The 15,310-nt window shown below is 36.9% G+C and overlaps 2 protein-coding genes across 2 annotated transcripts in view; one reads left to right on the top strand and one right to left on the bottom strand.

Moving 5' to 3' along the window:
• The window catches only part of LOC133516150 (suppressor of lurcher protein 1), a 392,999-nt gene that overhangs the window by 10,865 nt on the left and 366,824 nt on the right, over positions 1–15,310 (bottom strand). The gene's annotated exons all lie outside the window — the stretch shown is intronic.
• Positions 233–7,130, top strand: LOC133516147 (DNA ligase 3). Its single transcript, XM_061848924.1, has 4 exons — positions 233–2,766; positions 3,735–3,888; positions 4,697–4,960; positions 6,252–7,130. Exons 1-4 carry the CDS (start codon positions 1,174–1,176, stop codon positions 6,953–6,955), a joined length of 2,715 nt encoding a protein of 904 aa, XP_061704908.1. The 5' UTR covers positions 233–1,173; the 3' UTR covers positions 6,956–7,130.

The following is a 15,310-nucleotide window of genomic DNA, read 5'->3' as shown; positions in this document are numbered from 1 at the left end:
TTTTATTTAAAGCTGTGCTTAGAACAAATCAACACAATCTCCATATGGGATATGAATCCAGACCTTCTTCGAAAACAGAAAATTTTTTATCTACCTAGAGGCCGAGTGATAGAGATTACTATTGCAGATTTTCGAGGTAAGCTCTCAGAATTAGACAGACTAGACAAAAAATATTTTTGTCCTATGAAATCCTATATTAAATTTATAATACTCGTAGGTGCCTATGTTATTCAGTAATTATATACAATAACAATATACATAATGGATATATACAGATGATTACTATAACTAGCTTATATCTAAAATAGGCCCTTGAGGCGTTGTACCAAGGATGCTGGCGGCATTTCCTCGTTGTATCGCAATACTGATACGTTTTGCGAGGAAGACGGTCACCAGTTACGTCAACCAGACGTTTCGCGATTTCTCCAAAAAACTTGTGCGCGCTGGGACCCCATGGACCTAGAGTTTCAAAGCCAAATGGTACAAAATGGTACCCTCTACCGAGGCTCTTATATTTATTACGTTTCAAAATTTCGGCGCTTTCCACCGCTGCGCCCGCTTTTACCTTAGTCCGTTGGAGGTGGGACGGTGCCAGTGTGTTTACGCAGGTAGCATCCCACACTAACATCCGTCCCAAGCTCCAAGGAACCAAGGACACCCCTTCAGACCTCTTGCCAATGACCTGCACTTTTTTGACAAGATAAATAATTGATTATATTAAATCGATAAATTAAAAACTCGAAAACTGCACATCCCTAGAACACTTTAAAATCCTGCAGGGCATCTGAAGGCCTACCGCGAAACACGATATTCGAAATTTCGTTATCTGCCGCTCTATCGTTCGAATATGCATGAAGAGCCCTCTGAATAGTCTGAATCAGCCACGCGCCAAATCAATCGCTGGACACTTTATTACTACGCATGCGCTATATTTGCGTGTATTGGAATGTAGGACGTTTGACGTTTGACTCCAGTGTCATTGTGGGTGGCTGTCACCGTCAGTAGTGTCAGTCCGGCGAGGTTGTCAGTAATGTCAGTCGTCATTAGAGGAAAATAGGAAATTATTGTTTACTTTACTTTTATTTATCATATCGACCCGCGACCCGTTTAAACGTACTTATTATGTGATTGTTGGGACAAAGTTTATAAGTTATATTTTTAAGTAAATAAATCATGGCAGAGTTTACGCCATTCTACGTAGATCGTGCAAAGGGCAGCCGAGCTTCGTGTAAGGGCTGCAAAGGTAACTGTCCTAGTGGAGAAATTCGCATGGCGAAAATAGTCGCTAGCCCTTACGGAGAGAATCAACAAATGAAATCATGGCACCACGTCGACTGCTTAATGAATGTTTTGATAAAACAGCGGCCTACCACAAAACGGATAGATTCCATCGATGATATAGGCAATTGGGCGGCTATGAGCAAGGAAGATCAAGAGTTTATCCTTAAAAAAATAAACGAAATGGAGAAAGTGTATGCTGAGAAAAATAGTGGTAAATACACAGCTAAGGTTTTAAAAAATGAGTCGATACCAAAACCTATGGTTGCAAGTACCAGTCCTTCTAAAGACTTGGAAAACCAGACTGATATTAAGACAGAGGATGATAATTTTTCACAGTTCGCTCAGTTGTGCAAAAAAATAGCTAGAGTTGATGCATATACTGAAAAAACGGCAGTCGTAAATAATTATTTTAGAAAAGGTTCCGATGGGAACACATTTAAAGGCGATATCGCATTGTGGTGTAAACTGTTACTGCCCCAAGTCACTAAGCGGGTTTACAACTTAAAAAGTAAGCAACTTGTAAAATTATTTTCTAGAATATTCCATACTGACCAGGATGATATGCTAACACATTTGGAAAATGGAGATGTGGCAGATACTATTACTTATTTTTTTTCTAAATCTAAAAAATTTCAACCAAGCACTGAAAGTACTTTGTCTATGCAAGATGTGGAAGAATTTCTTGAAAGGCTATCGAAATTAACAAAAGAAGATGAACAGATATATCACTTTAAGAAAATTGTAAACAAATGCACTTCAGATGACCTTAAAATGCTTATTCGCCTAATTAAAGGGGATTTGCGGATTAATGCGGGGCCAAAACATATTTTGGAAGGTGTTCATCCAGACGCTTATAATGTATTCCAAACCTCAAGAGACCTTGGAATGGTTATAGACAGAATTCTGTCAGAAAGCAGCGGAATCAAGCATAAAGATGTTGTTCAAAAAGGTGTCAGTGCTAAGCTCACTCTTATGACTCCAGTATTACCAATGCTTGCTGAAGCTTGTAAATCAATAGAAATGGCTATGAAAAAATGTCCTAATGGAATGTTCTCTGAAATTAAATATGATGGAGAGAGAGTGCAAGTACATAAAAAAGACAATGAATTTAAATATTTTTCTAGAGCTTTGAAGCCAGTGATGCCACACAAAGTCAATCATTTTAAAGATTACCTTCCTCAAGCATTTCCAAAAGGAGTAGATTTGATATTAGATGCTGAAGTTTTGATGGTAGATGTGAACACTGGCAAACCGCTACCGTTTGGTACATTGGGAATACATAAACAGTCAGAATTCAAAGATGCTCAGGTGTGCTTGTTTGTATTTGATTGCCTTTACTACAATGGAAAAGTCTTGATTGATCTGCCAATAAGGAAAAGAAGACAGATATTACATGAAAATATGGTGGAAGTGACCAACCATGTTATGTTTTCAGAGCAGCAATTAATAGAAAAACCAGCTGACTTAGCCAAGATGATTGCTGAGGTTTGTAAAAATGTATACAATAATATATATACCTAACATATATATATATTTACTTCTTCCTCAGTGCCGGATTTGCCCTAAGGCCCAGTAGGGCTGGGACTAGAGTGGCAAGACATTAGGGGCGGCTACTAGTTCCTACAGGGCGTGGGACCTAGGGTGGCCAAAACTGCAAATCTGATACTGCCCCTCCTCTTCCTCATACTTTCTTCTTCTTCTTCTTTGTTAGGAGCTACATCTAGGGGCTATGTAAGGCTCTACAGCCTAAATATCACTGCGACCATTCCTGATCTATTGTGATCGCCACCTACTACAACTCTTGATCCAAACCTGCAACTTTAAACAGCTGCAGGATCTTCTTGATCTCGAGAGACCTTACCTCCTCCGGACGTAATATGTGTCTGCCCAGAATTGAGTCACAAGTGCACATTAGGCAAGGGCACTCTGCGAGGATGTGCAAAGGCGTCTCCTCTGCCTCCATGCAGAGTCTGCACCGCCCCATGTCACGTTTCCCCATAGTGAGCATGTGCTTATTTAGGCCGCAGTGCCCAGTAAGCACCCTTACCAAGTTGCGCAGTTGGTTCCTAGATAGCGCTAAGGCGTTCGAGGCCGCTTTTTTGCTGAAGGCCTTGATAAGCGCCTTGGAATGATTCAAGCCTGTATCTCATACTTTTGTATAGTCTGTTATTTACATAACTTTTCAAATGGCATATGTCATTATTGAGTTATTGGAATTTTGATTCTATTTCAATTAATCAAATTTGAAATTCAAATGACATAATTGGTCGGGAGTCGACAGCCTACCACTCCAAGGGATAACTATAAAGTACTGGCCATAGGTAATAGTATGGAACACTGATTTGTTTCTAGCATAAAAAAATGTATGGCATAATGCTTTATAGTTCTCTGTGTGCCAAATTTTACCAAAATCTATGCATAATAAAAATTATAGTTATAAATAAAATTTTCAGGTGCTGCAACTTGGATTGGAGGGACTGGTGCTTAAGGATCTGGAATCAACTTATGAACCTGGAAAGAGGCATTGGCTTAAAGTTAAAAAGGATTATTTGTTTGGTGGGGCCATGGCTGACACTGCTGATCTGGTTGTACTAGGAGCTTGGTTTGGTAAGTATGGCTTCAGTTGTTGAACATAGTTGACCCTATTTATTTGAAACCTTAGAACCTTGTCAATTGAGAGTTGTTTCTTAAACACTATTGAGAGTTGATGGGGCACAACTGTTTCTCGTCTGAAGTATATTATGCATAATCTTGAAATCATTTCTCCTAGCCAGTGTAGTTGTTTATTTTGCGAATCTGTGGGGAATTCTGAACTAGAGAAAAAACACAAAAAGTGGCTTAAAAAGGATTCTCTTTTGCACTGTGAGGACCAATATAGTAGAGGATTGTATTGTATACGGGCGATTTTCCGCAACTCGACGACTTGCGCCTATTTTGCGTGACATATAGTCGAGGATAAAAATTGACATTTATGCCTGAGCTCTGCTTTTCATTTCGATTGTGAGGAAAATTTACAATATTTTTGGGTGGTTTTACCGTATTTGTTCAATACTAAAGATAATCGGTCTCAGGGGCGCGCCGGCAGGGCAGGCAATTTGTATGGCAGATTTTGATGATAGATGATTTTATTCTATGCTCTAGAGTCTAGAGCATAATAAGCAATTTCATGTCGCTTACACGCGATTTAAATGTGATTTTTACGAGCATGAGAAGCGAAAATATATTTTTTATTATTAAACTCAGTTGCGTTAAAAACAAAATTCGTGCTTTTTAGTTTTAGATCTAGGCCAACAAAACGTTTAAAAATGTGTCTAGAATTCTGAGTAGTTTGAATAATATCAGAGGGACTTGTAAGAGGTAATTACATACACAATTATGAACAAATACAATTTAACTCTATTTTTTTGTCTTCCAGGAACTGGCAAGAAAGGTGGCATGATGTCAGTGTTCCTTATGGGTTGCTTGGACACCCGTCGCAACAAATGGGTGACTGTTACAAAAGTCCACACCGGCCATGATGACAGCACACTAGAGAGGCTTCAGAAGGAGCTTGGACCACTCATGTTGAAGATTTCTCAGGACAGTAACAAAATACCATCCTGGTTGGATTGTAACAAGGGACTAGTACCAGACTTTGTGGCTAAAGACCCGAAGGAGCAACCTGTATGGGAAATTACTGGTATGTTATAATTAATTACTTGAGACTCCGGTACCATCAAGATATAACATTTTTACGGTACTATACGCATCCTTAAGGCGTGTAAACACAAAGGAAGGAATGAAAAGATTTGTCGAAGCTCAGTTGGTTAAGAGCTATTGGACTGGTGTTCCAAAAAGTCGCAAGTTCGAATGTTCCCTAAGAATTGTGAATTGTTCATTATTTTTTAAATTTATGTCAAGCCATTATAAAATAATTGAACTAAACTATTGTCTGAAGTGTGATTAAAATGACTGAAATCAGCTAAGTAATTTTCTCGTCAAAACGAATAACTAGTCAGTTATTCGTTTTGACGATAAGTTAAGGGTATGGACATTGTAAAGACGTGTATTTAATGAGTTATATTTTCATTCTGTGTCTAATGTGAAACTGTAGTATAGTTTCACATTACAAACAGAATGAAAATATAACTTATATACTTACAAGGAAGGGTACCCAACTGTCCGACTCCGATTTGATTCATTTTGATATATGTTATAGAGTAGTCTAAAATAACGGACACGTATTTTTTTTTTAGCTGCCCAAACTCAACCTATTAGGAGAAAATGGCCTTCAAAGTACTAAAAAGTTACTAAATCTTCTAACTCCTATAGAAAGTGATGCTCAAGCAACTTGCTAGTTAATGGCTGGTTTGAGTATATGTTTGAAAGCAGCAAAAAATAATGAGCACGTGTTTTGTTATATCTGCTTAAACTCAAGTTTTCCTAAAAAAATACGTCTTTATGTGTAACTTTAGCGATAAGAGATATACTCAAACCAGCCATTAACTAGCAAGTTGCTTGAGCATCACTTTCTATAGGAGTTAGAAGATTTAGTAACTTTTTAGTACTTTGAAGGCCATTTTCTCCTAACAGGTTGAGTTTGGGCAGCTAAAAAAAATACGTGTCCGTTATTTTAGACTACTCTATAACATATATCAAAATGAATCAAATCCGAGTCGGACAGTTGGGTACCCTTCCTTGTTAGTTACTATACCCTGCTGTTTTCTAATTAGAAATTTTATAACCCTACATTAGTGGTAAGCTTTTTCCTCCAAAATTAAATCTGACTAACTATGCACCCAATTATGGTGTCGTTCACATATTATTGTACCGCAATATTAGATATCATAGAAACCCTAGCATTACGGAAGAAAAAATAATTACCACTACTTTTGAGTTTAGAAAAATTCTGATCATAAAAAAAACAGAGTATCCTCTTGTAACTGCTTACTTGTTCCTATTAAGTAGGTATACCTATTTCGCTTTTACAGGTACCGAGTTTACAAAAGCAAACATCCACACTGCTGACGGAATATCAGTAAGGTTTCCAAGAGTCACGAAAATAAGGAATGATAAGGATTGGAAAACAGCAACTAACTTAGATGAGCTGAGGAATTTATATAAAACGTCAAAAGAGAAAACAGATGTCTCACTTTTAAACAAACTAGCTGCTACTGCAAACGATTCGTATGAACCACCAAAGAAAAAAATTAAAGAAAGTCCTACCTTGAAACTCCCTAAAATAGACTCGTTTTTAAAGAAAGATAAAGTAAAGAAAAAGGAGGATTTAAATATATCTAGTTCATCAGATACTATAAGTGATACTAGTAACACAAGTGAGCGAGATAGCAAAGCATTAAAATACCAAACGCAACCAGAAAATCCATTGCCAGATATTTTTAAAAATAAACGATTAGGTTTTTACCCAGATTTCATTAGCATATCTGAAAAAAAGAGAACTAATTTTGAAAGGCATTGGATTGCATATGGTGGGACTGTAGTTAAATCAATGCGTGCAGTAGATGTAGATTTCGTTGTACATAACGAAGAGTTTATAGAATTTCAAAAAATGCAAAAACTTAAGAAAAAACTAGTATCAGGCGCAAGACACGTAACCAAGAATTGGTTGGTAAAATGTATCAATGAGGTTGCATTATGTGATACGGCAAAATATGCCGTTGTTGTAGAGCCCTAGTGGTGTTTGTTGATGTAGGTACCAACGGACTATTTTGATATCTTATTATTGACAGATTAATACAACTCTGTTGCCTGCTTTCATAAATCGACCTTAAAATTTAAGGATAATGAAATAATTTAGACCTCCTTTATATTTTATGAAATAATAAACAGTGTTTATTGCTCTGCTAACATTTGCTTTAGTTTCAATTTAAACGTACTTACCTATTCCTAATCTATAGGCATCTAATATCGTCGCTATACTTACTCAAAGTCATATCTGATATACGTATGTCATATGTAGATACGAGGTTGAGTATAAAAGTACTTTGTACCTATTTCTCATGTATGTATGTACTTATATACTTGACTGTACATTTAAATAAAAACACGAAAAACAGTTACAGAGTAAATTAAATACAACAAAGGCGAAGTTATCCCTGTATGGGATCTCTTCCAGTTAACCTTTGAGGAAATGAGTAAGAAGTTACGGTGAATGAATGACAAACACAAAGAAAAGTGTACAGTCAGCGTCAAATACTTTGTAGCAACCAAAGTAGCCAAATAGTTCGGTACACCATATATTTAGTATGGTGTACCGAACTATTTGGCCACTTTGACTGCTACAAAGTATTTGACGCTGACTGTACAATCACTGAAATTAATTAAATGCACGTTTTGAATACACATTGATACAAATATACATAGATAGAAAAATAACCATAAAATAATGCATACATATATATATAAATCAAAATAAATAAATATTCAATATATAATATAAATAGATATGAATTCGAACCAGAAAAGTAAAGGAAATTAAAAAAGTAGAAATACTCAATAGAACTAGGAAGTCGTAACCAAAGTATCGGAAAGCCACAATTTTTTAAGCTTCTCCTTGAGTGATGCTACAGATTGGGATTGCCTCACGGACATCGGAATCTCGTTCCATAACTTAACGGCATGGACAGTAAAGGATTTCTTGTATGTGCGCGTCGTATTGAAAGGAATTGTGAGTGAAAAATTGGTGCGTGATCGTAGGCGATGACCACTACCAGCAGCTAAATAATTAACACATTCACTGCCGGGAACCCACCTGGTGGGCGCTCGTGAACTTTGTTCAGATGCCGGACAACCCGCTGGGCGGGTTGTTTTGTACGCAGCTATAGACCACCGGTTTCTGGGGTAGTGCGCCGTTTTTTGTCTGGCAGTGAATGTGTTAAACCTTTCGGAAAGGTAAGGTGGCGAAGCAGGATTGAATAGAACATTGAAAAGCAATAATAGGACATGTACATCTCGTCGACAACGAATCGGAAGCCAGCCAAGCTGAGATCGAAACTGGGATACATGATCAAACTTACGTAGACCGAAAATGTATCGAATACAAATATTTTGCAATCACTCGAGTTTGTCCAGTAACTCCTCACTAAGGTCCAAGAAAGCAGTATCGGTGTAATCTAACAACGGGAGTAAAGGTGAACAAGCGAGAGTTATTTTGGTTTGAAGAGGAAGGAAATTTTGAAGACTCCTCAGTGTGCCTAATCTATAGGCATCTAATATCGTCGCTATACTTACTCAAAGTCGTATCTGATATACATATGTAATATATAGATACGAGGTTGAGTATGTATAGCGACGATATTTTCCGTCTATATCTAAAATTTCTCCAAGCTCCGTGTTGGTTTATAACATTGAATAAACATTGATATTTTATAGAGCGCACGCCGCCGGCCAAGGCAATTTCGTGAGAAAGACCTTATAAAATCGATTGTGAGCTTATACTACTACTAGCTTCTGCCCATGACTTCGTCTGCTGTTTTAGTGATCATAACCATTATTTAGGCTCCTTTCCCTAAATAAAAGTGGAGTGAAGGAAGGAAAACAACCGGCAAGTTGTTTTCACTTTTATTTTTTGGACCTATCCTCGTGCTGCCCAAGAAAAAAAATCGCAAGTTCAGCTAAACGCCCAGTGTGCAATTTGAGCCATCATATTTTGATGTCGTAACTGCCCACGCACTTCAAGCATGTTTTTTAAGCGCACGCGTTTTCCTCGCCCGAGCTCTCCTCTTCGGCCGAGACACGTCTACACTGGCCGGTTTGTGCGAAAGGGAATTGCCTCGCGCGTATGCTAGCTCTGTTTGGAACCGCCTAACTTAATAAGCAACGTAACGTTGAAAAAATAAACACAGAACTGAAACGTGAAACTATTAAATTTTCATTGTTTTTATTGCATATCCCTATTTCGCATTTTCAGTTACTTAAGGAGTTACAGATACAGAGTTATCTGGAAGCGATCGCTTGTTATTTAACTTTACTTTTAATCTTTTTTAACGTGTTGTATTCTACATTGTATCGATATAGGTATATTGGAAGTTGATAAATGAGAAGGGTCTAATGACAATTCAAACTGCCACGATAATTTCGGCCTCTGCTTATGATCACGTACCATAGCTTTAAATATTTACATAAATTCAAATCTTAACATCATCCAACGTCCCATTCAGCGCTAATCACGATTCGTGGTTTTGCCTCTACGAAGCATTTTCGCTACATATTCCGGGAAACCCTTGTTATCGGCTACGACGTAGAGCTACGACCGTAGTTCAGCGGTGAATGTGTTAAAAAATGCTAGGCGCAATGCGTTATATTTGGCAGCAACATTAGAAGTTTGTCTACACGTGCCCATCCTGCATTGCGGGCACGTACTTTCAGGAACCCGCTAGTGCTGGTAAAAGTAGAGTTTTAAAAGTCCTCATTTATAAGACTCGATGTTATATCCGACTGACGGAGGAGCGATGGTAATGTTGTTCGACTGGTTTGTAAGTCTTAAGTACTCTGTCACGATTAAAGTCTAAACAGCTTCACTGAATTTAACTCAAGAGGTGTCTTTACCTTTTTCACTGAACTTATGTTATGAAAGTAGCTGTGGTTAAGTATAGGCATAATTAATACATTCACCGCTGAGCTACGGTAGTAGCGCCACGTCGTAGCCGATAACATGGAATTCCCGATATGTAGCGGAAATGCATGGTGGAGGCAAAACGACAACGTGCCGTGATTAGCGCTGAATGGGTTAAAAAAACTTATTGTAGTATGCTTAACAATAATAAAGACCCACAGGTTGCTCTCTGCTATATTCATCCGATCTTATTCGTTTTCCCGTAGCTGCGTAGCGAATAAGTTGCATTAGATTGCTTATCTATTTGTCTACTCTTTTCTATATTGAGCTATAAGAAAAGTACTCGACTGTTCAAAAATTAAGAAAGCCGACGGGAATCGAGTTCTGAAGACGTTATGTCACTGGTAGTACTCAATCTTTAGAAATATAAGTACATCAAAAATTGATAGATAACGACAAGTTCACTGTTACGGGGTTCTATTCTATCTATATATAAACTACCTACCCAACTGAAAGATGTAGCGTCTTTTTAATGTATACTGCAATAAATTGTATAGGGTTTAAATTCACATTCCCAAGACGCGTCCTTGCCTACTCTAGATCCACACACACAAACACAAAGAGTATCTAAAACCCCAGGGACCACGTTGATTCCGTTCCAAACTTCTAACCAACTCAGCAGTCCACTCCGTAGTTATTATGACCGATGAGTGTGATTTATCGTTTTTCTCTGGACCGCTTCGTTTATTATTTAGAGAGAGGCATCGATACTGTAGACACATATTCAGCTTAGCGGTCCGCAGAAAAATAAAATGTGATACTGTAATAAAATCTGATAACTCATATTTAGAAGTAAATTATTTCTACCTATTCTAGTTTGTAACTGACAATAATTTCTGATGACGCAATATGTTGATAGTTTCGAAGTAAATTTTGGATTTTGAAGAAAAACAGCGGCCAAGTGTTTAATTATGATAATTACTTTAATTACAAACCATGTAATTTTAGTGATACTGCATGCTTTAGTACTTAGAAATAAATCTGTAATAGTATTGTTTACGTTTATCGTATTATATTAATGCATGTTTGTTGAACCAAACATTTGTAAAACTTAAATACTTTATCTACGAAATGTATAAATAATAATTATGAATTCTATGTACCTATTCATCAAATTTGATAGAAAAATGTTTCTCATTTAAGTGAAATGTAAATTTCTTTTTGAGAAAATAAAAATATTCTTTAACCCGAAGTGTATATCGGGTCTTGGTCAGTGTAGAGTTCCGTAGTTGGCAGTCCGTCAAAGTTAAAAAGGGGGGGGGGGGGGGGACAAACATTTTTTCACTTTGGAAGTGTCTCTCGCGCAAACTATTCAGTTTAGAAAAAAATGATATTAAGAACCTAAATATCATTTTTGAAGACCTATCCATAGATACCCCACACGTATGGGTTTGATGAAAAAAATATTTCTTTTTAAATTTTATGACGTATTAAAAAAAATACTTACTAGATCTCGTTCAAACTAATTTTCAGTGGAAGTTTGCATTTTTTTTTTTGATTTTTCATTCTGTTATTTTAGAAGTTACGGGGGGGGGGGGGGGGGGACACATTTTACCACTTCGGAAGTGTCTCTTGCGCAAACTATTCAGTTTAAAAAAAAAATGATATTAGAAACCTCAATATCATTTTTAAAGACCTATCCATAGATACCCCACACGTATGGGTTTGATGAAAAAAGTTTTTTTGAGTTTCAGTTCTAAGTATGGGGAGCCCCCAAAATTTATTGTTTTTTTTTCTATTTTTGTGTAAACATCTTAATGCGGTTCATAGAATACATCTACTTACCAAGTTTGAACAGTATAGCTCTTTTAGTTTCGGAAAAAAGTGGCTGTGACATAATCGGACAGACAGACGGACATGACGAATCTATAAAAGGGTTCCGTTTTTTGCCATTTGGCTACGGAACCCTAAAAAGTGGCTTATTGCAACTAGTACCTACCTACAGACAGTCATATTTATAATTTATAACAACCAAATTAACCGAAAGGGCAATCTTCGCAGCACTTAGATACGTCCTTTCGCTGAGAAGGAATTACTTTTTGCGAATAGGTATTTTAAAACAGACCAATCATGTTCCAAATAGTTTTCATTGAAAGTCTATATTGATATAGACTAATTTTACGATCTTGAGATTAATTTTACGATTTTTTTCCAATGCTAGGGTGACACATGTTTTCGGCCCTTGGAGCGATTATCTTCGAAAATCATTATGAGTTATTATTGAGGAGCACTATTCATTTTAAAAGACCTATTTCATGACATACCCATACCATATATTATAATGATTGCCAGTTTCCCAAAATTTGCATAGTTATTTAACAAAACTTAAATTTTAGAGTTTCCAACACTTTACATGTCATAAAAAATATTTTAAAATAATGTTCAAACCGATTTCGTTCGCAATATGAAATTGATAACATTATTAAACAAACCCATTAGAATAAACGAGGCATAAATTCAAACGAGCCTATTTAACTTCCATTACATATTTGAAAAGATTGCTCAGCCGCCTATTACACTGTAACGTAACGTAAGTTATACTTGGAGGATGGGCTTCAGCAATCCGAAAACTTCAACTTAGATTCCGTTGCCTAATTGTAGTAAAAAAGTTGAACGTAGGTACGCTTACGATCGCGCAAGCCAAATAGCCAATGAATTATATGTTACAATTACTGGGGGATCAGTAGCTTCTGTTCGGTACGGTATAGCGCTAGTCATTTTTTTGAGACTGGGAGTCGCGTCGGTCGGTGTTAAAGCACACCTCTTAGACCTGGCATGAACGCAGGCCATAACCGCCTTTAGGCCGCGGATCGCGCGCTCCGTTTTAAATTTTCAACAGCCCCGCTGCGAGCCGCAAGTACACGTACCTACTTGTATGTGCAAACAAATTAATTATTTAGCTTCGTGAGGCCCGCTTTCCTCTCTGAAATGAACTAAGCCTACAAGAGCGTTTGCATATTTCGGATAAATTACTGATTTTATAATGAAAGTAATTTTAAGCATATTGTCGTTTCAGTAATGTCGTTTGAATGAGAGAGTGAGTGGCATTCGGCAGCTGTTCTTAGAGCAACAGTACATTTCAAGATTAGTTTAGTTGGTCTATATAAATTTAAAGAAGAAAACAGAAGAATCTTTACTGGAAAAATGCTCAGTAAGAGAATTTACTTAACAAGAATATTTTTTCTTAGACAACTCTGTACAGTTTGTGCTTCACCCGACGAGATGCGCTTGCAAAGGGCTCTCTCTTATACCATGGTCCTCACAGTTAATAGGCGCTTTGTAAATCTTAATGCAAAAAGGTCCACGCTTAAATGATCCGTTTAGTTAGTACAGACACACTTTTGTTTGTTTATACAGAGCATGCAAACAAACCGAAGCTAATTTTACTACACTCAGAGATATCCCTGTCGGTGTCGCCTCTTCGGGTTAACTTGTGTTCGGCGTCCAAGATACTAGCTAGGCAACTGTCTTTTTTTGTGCATATTTTGCAAATTATATACATTCATATTTAAGAAATCTGTAAACTAGAAATACAGACTGTAGCTTAAGATAGTTTAAGTATGGAGAGGTAAAAGTTTTGTTTTTTGGATACGATTTTTCGCATACGCTCTGTAAGCGACGGGAATATCAGCACCGACAAGGGAACGAATGTTCGAAATAGATAGATAGCATTGCCTACACAGGTGCATGTGCATTGAAACGTGTTAAACTATCTGTTAGGGCCAAGCCATTGCCTTATTCTGTGAATCGAATGAACACTGAGTATAAATAACGCCGAAGGAATGTTACCGGCCAAAACAGATTTCAGGTCATATTAAAATACGAAAGCGTCATTTTTCGTAGCAGCGACTAAAGGATTTCAATAACTATGGCAGAAGAGTAAGGTACAATAGGCTTTTGCTTCCATTAATAAAATTCCAAGTAAAACCTAACTTTATCCAAGTTACACACAAGTGAAAAACTGACCTGATTCTAACCGTTCATTGGGACCTAATTATTTCACAGAGTTTGTTTTTTTCTCGGAATACCTACAATAAACTCCCACAAAGGAACACAAATATACAGCGTGTGTGTAAATATTTTACATTTGGTGTTTCCGCACGTAGAGGTTGTTAAGCAAAAAGGTAGAATTGCTTACGCGACAGCTATGAATTGCCTGCAGGTATATAATACTATTTAACGTTAAAATTTAATAACTGAAATGAGAAGCAAAAATGTGCTGACTGCTACACTACAAACATTAATTATTCGTGCTTATTGTATTAAATCACAGGTAAAATTTCAATAGGTATTTACTAACCTCATAGTACAAATACAATTTTTTTGTGTAATAAAGTGTGTACGAGTAACTTTTCCGAAATCGATTGGATGAAAATAGTACATTATGATACAAGTGTGTTACGTTGGTCAATACACACGAGGCGATATTGTCAATAAGAAAGCCGATGTGTGTAATGACCATAGCAAACGCGTTTCATACGACGTTTTTCAATACACTTGCGAGGAAAAAACAAAACTTATAAATTAGATTTTTTTTGTCAAAACAGTAAAAGTACAATTTTCAAAATGGTGGCTTACAGTTTTAACATCGAATAATTGCACCAAAGCGTGCTGGGCTTGCAGGCACTTATTCGCCAGTTCATTGAAGTAAGCTACCAACACGTTTTCCAAGAAAGACTAGACGTTTTTGCTGATATTCCATAGAAAAGTTTCATACGCCGCCAATGATTTTGATGGTAAAAGGCTATCGTTCTCGGCTCTTGCCTCTATTAGTATTACTGGCAGCGTCAATTTTATGTGTGAAATTTTCGTCAATATATAAACTAAAAACATGCAAAGCTATTCAAATTTTATGGCAAATACGGAAAATGGTTGGCGCGTTATTTTTTTTAAGCACGATTCCAATGCGCGCGCAAGGCAAAGGCGCGAACAAAATCGACAAATAGCCAATAAAAAAAAAATTAAAAACTTCGTATTTTCTATTCGACGGATGGAGATCAAATCGATAAAATGTTATGTTCAAATATCGCAACTGCCGCATGATGTTATATTATTTTCAAAGTAAACGTAGTATGCGTCAATGATAGATAATTTATTTTTCACGTCAGCAGCTGGAACAAGGGTAATTTGCTGCTTAAAAACAGTGAGCAAAATGCGATTTTGCTGAGTGAGACAAAATAACATTCAAGTGACCTTCATATTCGAATGTCATTTCAACGTGCGGGGCCTAATACAAGTTCGGAGTATTTGGATTCTATTGTCTTTGTCCCTTTCACGTCATTTCAAAAAGAAAGAGACAAAAAAGTGCATACGTAATTCTACGATATATTGACGGTTTATAATAGACCCCCGAAATAAGTCAGACCGCATCGGTCCAAAACACCCTACGAGTCTTCATTCGTAATAATTAATTAC

This window comes from Cydia pomonella, chromosome 3 (genome assembly GCF_033807575.1).
Source record: "Cydia pomonella isolate Wapato2018A chromosome 3, ilCydPomo1, whole genome shotgun sequence".
Lineage (NCBI taxonomy): Eukaryota > Metazoa > Arthropoda > Insecta > Lepidoptera > Tortricidae > Cydia > Cydia pomonella.
The sequence above is the reverse complement of the archived record's forward strand: the minus strand, read 5'-3'. Positions and strand labels throughout refer to the sequence as shown.